Source organism: Coturnix japonica, chromosome 3 (assembly GCF_001577835.2).
Source record: "Coturnix japonica isolate 7356 chromosome 3, Coturnix japonica 2.1, whole genome shotgun sequence".
Classification (NCBI taxonomy): Eukaryota; Metazoa; Chordata; class Aves; order Galliformes; family Phasianidae; genus Coturnix; species Coturnix japonica.
The window spans coordinates 31391967-31400689 of NC_029518.1; the positions used below are offsets into that span (position 1 = coordinate 31391967).

The following is an 8723-nucleotide window of genomic DNA, read 5'->3' on the forward strand; positions in this document are numbered from 1 at the left end:
CGGGGCTTTTTCAGTCCACAGACCCTTTTCAAGGGGGGAAAAAGAATGACCTATTGTGGATGTGTACAGCAGGAATCCTAAAAATGCTCATCTGGGTAAATGTATGCACCTAAAGTTGGAGCTGGCGTGGGGTTTGTGCAATTAGAAGGTTTTCTTTTAATGAATGCACACTGCACATGCAAATCTTTAAGCCTGTTTGTAAACATTCATATTTTCCTTGTTACGTAGCTAAATTGTCAACTTGTAGCTTAAGTTTTTCTCAACTGAAAGACAGTGGGAAAGAAAATTTAAATTATATAAAATAAAAACAGTGCATTTACGTTCTTCATAACACCGGCGTTTTCAACGGTGCTTTTTCCTAAGGAAATTAAATAATTTTAAACTCACTCATTAAAGTTATACAATGCAAACAAAGACAAAAATATACTGAAACTCATGCATTTCTGTAGCGTTAATATTTACTTTTCAAGACTCAACTAAGAGCATCAACACAACCTGCCAAGTTCTTTGATACCTCCCCCCGGCCCATGTAATCAATTACAGTATACAATAACAGTAATTCACATTTTTTAAACACACAGTTCATCACTGCTGAAGCTGCAATATCCTTTTTCATCCCAAGCAAACCTTCACATAAGACAGAGTCCCAGTGATCCCAGTGTACTCTCAGGGTTTTTGTTTTGTGGTTTTTGTTGTTGGTTGGTTGTTTTTTTTTTGCTTTTTTTTTTTTTGTTGGTTTTTTTTTGTTTGTTTTGTTGATTTTTTTGTTGTTTTTTTTTTTGTGTTTTTATTTTATTTTTATTTTTTCCAGTGGGAACTGTCAGAAATCCAGAAGTTGCCATAATAAGTTTTAAGTCAACCGCTTGTTTAAAAATAGATAATCCAGCATTTCAGAAATTTTCCATTTGGGTCTAAAAGCATTCAGGTTTCCAACAGCTAGAAAGGACTCATGCAATTAGAAAATAATGAAAAAAAATAAATGTAAAGGATCTGATACAATTGGGGATAGGATTTCTACATTCAGATTTTGAAAGGAAAATTATCTAGAGCTCAAAATAACGCAGCGTTTTGGGGAGAACAAAGCCATGTCAACATTTTCAAATTGGAGATTCTTTAAAATTAAAGTATCTGCTGGCTTCTAGTCCAAAAAAGGGGGGAAAAAAATACGCTCCGATGCTTATTACTTCACCACGTTACCTCTAAAGTTCCGTTTTATCAGAGTGCTAAATTAGTGAAATATTCATGCTGCCTTAAAGTGCAAAAACAAGCTAATAGCCAAACTTTCAGTTCAAGGAAACAAGATTGCTTTTAGACTGTACCACAACTATATAGATTTATATATATATTATTTATATATATAAAAATTTTATTTCCAAAGTTCTTGTGAGCTATCTTCTAAGGTCCAGTCTCTGACAGTAGGTAAGCTCAGTGCTTCGCTTTTGACAGACAATGAGTTCACTAACTCACAGTGAAACTTCCGAATGTGTCTGTAAAGGTCTCCGGACTGCGTGAACCTGCGCTCACACCACTTACAAGCGTGTGGCTTCTCCCGCGTGTGAACCACTGCGTGGCGGCTCAGGTTGTGGGAGTACTGGAAGCTCTTCCCACACTGGGTGCAAGTGTAGGGCTTTTCACCTGAATGAGTCCTCTCATGACGTTTCAAGGTGTACATGCAAGAAAAAGTCTTACCACACAGTGAGCAGGTGGGGACATTGACATCGGTAGCAGGCTTGCTGCGGATCCCGTCCTGCTCTCGAAAGTGCGTGCTTAAATGGATCTGCAGAATGTGGGGACTAGGAAAGACTTTGTTGCACAGAGGACACATAAAAATTTGGCCAGCGGGGCTAAGTATGTTTGACACGTAAGGGAGCAAGCTGCTGTCCATGTTTCCTTCCACCTGGACTCGCTCGTTCTCTGGAGTTATCATTTCGTCATCACTTGCCTTGTCCTCTCTATCTAGCTCCCTCAAGACTGAATCTTCCCTCATCGGAGCCAGATGGGCCGGCTCGTACGGTACCCTGTTATTAGTGCTCACACTTTCTTTCACAGTGCTATGTTCCATATCATAGTCATTAGTGCCAACATCACTCTCATCACAGGAAGCCTCTTTCTCCACCTTCACCTGAACCAGGCTGCTTCTAAGCATGTCCTGCGAAGAGAAATAAGAACTGTTCAAATTTTCAACTCCTGAAAGGCTGGACTTGACAGACAGGTCCAGCACGCAGTCAACATCTGCTGAATCCCTCACGGAGGTGACAGACCTCTGGGACAAAGACTCTGTTGAACTGCAGGGGCTGGCTACTGTTTTTCCAGCTGCTGTTGCGTGTGTCTCTGCCTCTCCGCCAGTCTGGGGAATGCCTGCTGAGTCTGAGGGCAATCTCATCCACATGTTCCCAGGCTCGGCCGCCAAGTCTCTTTTGCTAGGCAGGATGTTCAATTTTTCATCTTCTCCTTCGTCTTCATCACTGGGCAAGTCTCCTGGCATGTGGCTGCTGCCGTCGGAGAGGCTTTCCACTTTGTCTGAACAACTTGAGGCGTCTTCCTCTTTTTTTGTACTGTCTGCCTCCGTGGTTGCTTTCTCTTTCAGCTTCTTTTTGCAGACTTTGACAATGTCATACATGTGGAGATAACTGGCAGCTGCTAGCACGTCTTCAATGGGCAAGTCTTTGAACTGGAGTTTTCCTTCGTACATGAATTCAAGCAGGAGAGCGAAAGCTGGGGCTGTAACAATGTCGCTGTTCAGATGAACAATGTCTCTTTTGTCCAGCTGGTCCTTGTAAAAGAGGTGGAAATACATGCTGCATGAAGCCAGTACAGCTCTGTGCGCTCGGAACTGGGCATCTCCTACCAGAACAGTGCAATCACAAAGAAAACCCTGATGTCTCTGCTCGCTCAGACACTGTAGCAAATGTCTACTGTGGTCAGGAAACTCCATGCTGTCTTCATAACCTATAAAGTAATAAGATTTTTCAAAATTACACGCGGATTCAGAACAACAGAACTTATGAGCCCAAGTTATTCCACTCTGAAAGCCCAGCGTTTCTACTGCCAGAATCCTGACACCGCCACTACGCGAGGATTATTTAACGCGTACACACAATGGCCTCTCTTTCCCCAATCAACCACTGAAGTTCTGCTTTCCCCTCGCCCCTAAGTAAGCCATTCTAATAAGCGCTTAGCTACATTTCTACCACCACTGTTCACAAAATCTGTTCAACAGTTATTTTCTTCTTTCTCAAGGACCTTCCTCCAGATTGCGACCCTAGCAGAACTGGAAAAAAAAAAAAAAAGTATTTTCTTTTTCAAACACTAAGTTTGAGAGATCGCAGAGGGAAAAGATAATAGCAATATTAATAATAAAACAAAACAGATGATCGACATCCTTTTTAAAGCTAACCTGTAATAACAGGAGAGTTTTGTGCATGAAGAAATGCTAACTGCCCAAACCTAAAGGTCTAGCATTCATAAGGAATAGGAACTGACAGGAGTAAAGAATTTTTACTTGAGAGGAATACCAAGCTTTTTTAGAAACCTAGCCTGCACTGCCTTCTCCTCCTGGTAGGTATAGTTTCAGGTTTGGAACATTCTCCACACTGTACATGAGAAAACAAGATGCTTTTTTGCTAAGGTGCAGAATTTGCAAAAGGAAAAGAAAACTGTCAGCTAAAATGCCATTGAGCACTGCTTCCCCTGTGCAGAAGGACAGAAATTTCCCTCCCCTCCCACACCACAGAGTTTGCAGTACCAAACTTAAAAAAAAAAAAAAAAAAAAGCCATTCAACGTGAGCGTGTGTGCACACTTAAAATGAGTATCCTGAGTGCTGTGCTTACCCAAGTCTTTTTTCTATTCACCCTCTCTGATGATACAAAAAAACAAAAAACAAAACAAAACAAAAGAACACACAAAAAAAATCAAGCAACTAAACTTCAGAGAAGTAGAGAAGTCAGAATTCAAACAGAAAGTAAAATCTCCTAAAACCCCTGTCTCAACCTATTCTTCTGTGACTGCTGGCAATGCTCTTCCAAACCATCCAAACAGACCGTGGCTCTCTGGGCTGGCAGATATTGCTGAAAAATGCCCATCCCCGGCAAAGCGAGATGTGCTGAAACTCACAGCACAACCCTGGCTATATTCTGTAAAATACCACCGCTAGAGTAAAGCACGAAGATTTACAATACAATCACTTTAAGTGCCCCACAGCCAACATCAATCCTAATCCTTAAGAGGGCTAAAAATAAAGATTGGAGGGCAGCTCACAAGGTAGCTGTGATCAAATTAGGAGGCTGAAAGGACAGAGAGGGACGAAGAAGGAAGCTTATAAACATCTGATCCAGCTGACTGTGGCCATATGGCAGCTGCTGCCCAGATAAAGAGATTAAGAATAGAGGAGTGCGATTACAGCTGTCTGGCCAATTCAGGCAGCTCAAATCTACAAGTTCTAAATTAGTCGCAAATACAAAAACTCCTTCAAATAATTATTGTTATGCAGGAATAAAAGATTGCAAATGCTACAGGCGAGAAAGAAAAGACGAAACCAGTCAGGCTATTCTCCCAGGTACAAAAGTTTCTAAACACATAAGTGATTTCTATCTTTCAAAAGCACTCCAGCTGTATGCTCCCACAGTTCCGGGCTGCTGGCTATTTAACCACCAAGCACAGTGAGAGCCTTCACAACAAACACGGTTCAGCCAGAACGGTTCTTTTTAAAAGCACGCTCGTGTCTATTTCACCAAAAATCCCCATCAAGTCAACCTAAAGATGCAGCACAAAAGCATAAAGCAGGACTCTCGTTAGCTCGCCTCCGAATGCATTTCAGTTTTGGTCTCAGAAATTGAGAACAAAGTTGCTCTCATCACATCCTAAAGCCAGAAATTTTCTTCTCACGATACGCATTAAAGTTAATTCTATCCATGTGCATCAAACCGATACTCTCAAACTGCAGCCCCAGCCTTTTTGACCAAGTCCACTTATCTGCTTAATACTCAATTTCATATATTACCTCCAAACTTGGTTAGAAAAGTAATGTGATTTTTCCTGAAATTCAATAAACAACACACCAAAACAGAAAGATGCTGTATCTAATCTATTGCTACTCCTACCTTTAGTACACATAAACCTGATTAAGTCCTTTCCTCTGAGTCTCGCTGGCTCCAGGTCTGTTAGATCGGTGGAAAAAAAGCAGACTGGGAGAGACAGATGCAAAGTGGAGATGATGTTAGAGAGGAATGAGATACCTTCTCCACACACAGATCTGCACACACTAACTCCCTGTCTGTGTGTTAGAATAAAAGGCTGAGGGATGGCAGGCTGTCAGCTGCTCTGACATCATGTTCAGATGGAAATGCTACCTCCAGCTGTGCTCCTTTTAATGCCATATGCTACTCCTCTACACTCCTGCCACCAGCTTTTTCTTAGGAGAACTTTTCTCTTCTGTTAGTATAAACAAAATACTTCAAAGTCTCTCTTTTTTTTTTTTTCCCCAAACTTTCGAACAGGGGGGAAGAAAAAAATAAAAAATAAATAAAGAAGAAAATCCTCAACATATGGGGCTCCGCCGCGCTCGCGGCACACCGACACTTCTGCCTCAACTTGGAGGGCTGCTCCGCCCGCCGACAGCGCGCACAGCCCCGGCTCGCCGACCCCGCACCGCTCCGCGGAACCGCCGCTCCGCGCTGCCGGCCCCGGTGCCGTGCCCGCGCCGCCGCCTCCCCTCCCGTCCCCTCCCGGTTCGCGCCCCTTGCCGCCGGCCCCGGCCCTCCCCGCAACTTCCCGGGACCGCGGGCGCGACCCCGCGTGCCGTGCCCCGCATCCCGGTCGGGCGGCGGCAACTTTTGGCCGCGAGCGCCGCCGCCCCCCGCGGCGCGGGGCCCGACCCGCCGGCGGCCCCGCGGGCAGGAAGCGGCCGCCCGGCGCGCAGGAAAGCCGCCCCCGGGCCGACAAGGCAACAAAAGGAAAGTGACCGGCAGCGCCGCCGGCCCCGCCGCCCCCCGGGCCCCGCCCGCCCCGGCCCGGCGCCGCGCGGGGACGAGAGCGGGACTCACACTCGCGGCGGCCCGAAGTCCCCGCGCCGCCGCCGTCTCCCGTGGGCCGCTCCGCTCCGCTCCGCGCCGCTCCCCCGCCCGCGGGCCGCCGCCCCCCGAGCCCCCCCCCCTGCCGTCAGCTGAGGAGCGAGCGGGGCAGCCGGCGGCGCTCAGCGGGCCCCGCGCTCAGCGGCTCCCCATGGCACCGACGGCCGGAGGCGGCGCGGAGCCCGGGGCCGGCCGCGGGGGAGGGGCGGGGGGCGGGCGGGGGCCGGGCGCACGCGGCTCGGGCGCGCGGCGGCGGCGGCACAGCCGGGCCCGGCTGCGGCAGACAGATGTTCCCCTCCTCCCGCCCCGCTCCCCACTTCGGACTCCGCTCCCTGACTGACAGCGCGACCCGCCCGCGCCGCCGCCGCCGCCAACCGGCGCGGAGCCCCAACGATGAGTGACGGGCGGTGCCGGGCGCTGAGTGGAGGAGGGAGGCCCGGGAAGGCAGAGCGCTCCGCCAATCGGAACGCGCGGCGAGGCGAGGGGGCGTGAACCGGCGGGGAGCGGAGGCGGAAGGGGGCGGGGCCACACCGGGCCCGGGGAGGGGGCGGGGCCTCGCCTGAGGAGAGCGACGACGGGGCGGCGCCGTCCAGGGGGCGCGGTGCTCGCGGGAGGGAGTGAGAGGGTCCGGGCCTCGAGTGGGCTGTGGGGAGAGCGGGAGTGGGGGGCGGTGGAGCTGCCGTGTGTGCCTCGTGCACAGGGCGAGCCGGGCCGAGCCGAGCCGAGCCGAGCCGAGCCGAGCGGAGCTTGTCCCGCGTTGTCAGCCGTGAGGCAGTTCGCCCCGGGCTGGCCCCGCTCCGTGCCTCTGGCCGGGACACCTGTGCTGGGCTGGGGGCGTACGCTTCAAAATGGCGGCTGTGGGGGTGCGTCCCCGAGGGCTGCCCTCATCAGAACCTGCCTTTGCACCATCGGTGCCAGCCTGGTGTGGGCAGCTGAGCAGGGCCCTCAGAAGGACGCTCCTGGAGTCACCCAAAAGCTGTTCATGACAGAGAGTGGTGGTTGTGCACTTGCTCACCTCTAGCGAAGGATTACCCTGGAGGCTTGTTCACCTCCATTAAAAGATCACTGACATCTCGGCTGCTGTATGTTGCGTGTAACTTCAGTGCCTCCTCTCAAGGCAGCATTGCCTTCATTGAGGCTGTGCTGGGGTGCCCTGAGCTAGAGGCTGGCAGTAGTTCCCCAGGGCTTAGCATGCTGTGTGAGGGAGGGCTGGGGGCAGTGGCTCTGGGGTAGGAGAGGGCAGTGGAGGCTGGGTTCCATCAGCAGAGGCCTTCCTTAGGAATAGATCCATCTAAGGAGATGGTATTTCCCCACCTGCCCTGCTGCTTAAGATATGAAGTTAGTGTGGGCGAGGTTTATGAAGAAATTAAGGATCACCAGCAGAGACAGAGCTAAAAGAAAAGAGGGTTGTGTGTTAATGTCCAAAATTGACTTAGTGGATACGAAAACGGAAGGCGTGTATGTCGTCTCTTTCAATATGAAACTACTATAAAGAAGTACACTGAATTCTAGCTGTGCCTAATTCATTTGACAGCACTGCTATGTATATCACACAGCAGCCAGCATCCGCATGTCCATATGCTTCAAGTATAACATATTAAAAAACCCACCAAACCTGCCAGTACGAAAGAAGATGCTTTTCTCTCTGTATTTTGGGAAACTAACCTCTAGTGCAGTCCTGGTGTGGGTGTTTAAAGTTATTATCTCAGGGTGTTTCAGTTCATCTTGGGTGGTGGTACAATTCCTTATATAAGATAGAGAGTTCTGTGCTGTTTTTTTTTCTGTTGATAACATGTTCCATATTAAATAATACTTTGAGCTCAGCGAGGTTTTGTCCTTGTGTTCAAGACACAGCAGTGAGATGCTGACTCCTCATGTTTCCCCGATCGTCTCCCGGTGCTAATAATCACATCATCTGGGACAGATCAGCACTCCGTTCCCTGCTGCCTGCCGTTCCTTGTGCATAGAATCTTAGAATCATAGAATTACTCAGGTTGGCAAAGACCTCAAAGATCATCAAGTCCAACCATAGCCTAACCATAGTGACCTAACTCTAACAGCCCTCGGCTAAATCACATCTTTCCTACAACTGCAAAGCTGCTTTTTCTTTAAACTGCAAAAAAACAAATTTTTGTAGGTATTGTGTCAAGAAATATCATTGAAAATAGTTGTGAAGTTTTTAAAATGTAGAAGATACCAATAACGTATGCAGTTATATATATTTGAACTGCCAGTGAATGTGGCTGACATGATTACATTCGCTGCGCTGTCCTAGATCTGTAAACTGCATCCTGCCTCTTCCTTCCTCGTGTGAGCGGTATCACCAACTGTTCGGGGTCTGCTGCTGAGACCTTGTCTCCTCTACACTTACTTATCCAAGTGCAGCCTTTTGAGAGAAGCAGTTTAGTCATTCTCACCATTGAAAACTCTGGGAAGAATGAGTGTGAGGAATGTGAAAAAAATTGTGTGAGTGGATTTTTTGGCTAAAGTTGACATTTAGCAAATGGACTTTCTCACCTCTTACGGACTTTTCCATCACCTGAAATTTAAGGAAATAATTTTAAAATAAAATTTCATGGGACGAGACTGTTCATACTTTTAGTTCACTTGTTCTTACCTCCTCATACACGTGAACTCACCATTCTATGATTTGA

The 8723-nt window shown here is 48.1% G+C and overlaps 1 protein-coding gene across 2 annotated transcripts; it reads right to left on the reverse strand.

Moving 5' to 3' along the window:
- Nucleotides 1–310: 310 nt before the first annotated feature.
- ZBTB18 (zinc finger and BTB domain containing 18) lies at nt 311–6338 on the reverse strand. 2 transcript variants are annotated; one of them, XM_015857812.2, is made up of 2 exons: nt 6043–6338; nt 311–2949 (listed from the first exon to the last, which is right to left on the reverse strand). In XM_015857812.2, exon 2 carries the CDS (start codon nt 2933–2935, stop codon nt 1367–1369), a length of 1569 nt encoding a protein of 522 aa, XP_015713298.1. In that variant the 5' UTR covers nt 2936–2949; nt 6043–6338; the 3' UTR covers nt 311–1366. The 2 variants fall into 2 exon arrangements, with proteins under 2 accessions (XP_015713298.1, XP_015713297.1); XM_015857811.2 differs by lacking the exon at nt 6043–6338 and adding an exon at nt 5101–5591.
- Between the last annotated feature and the right edge of the window lie 2385 nt (nt 6339–8723).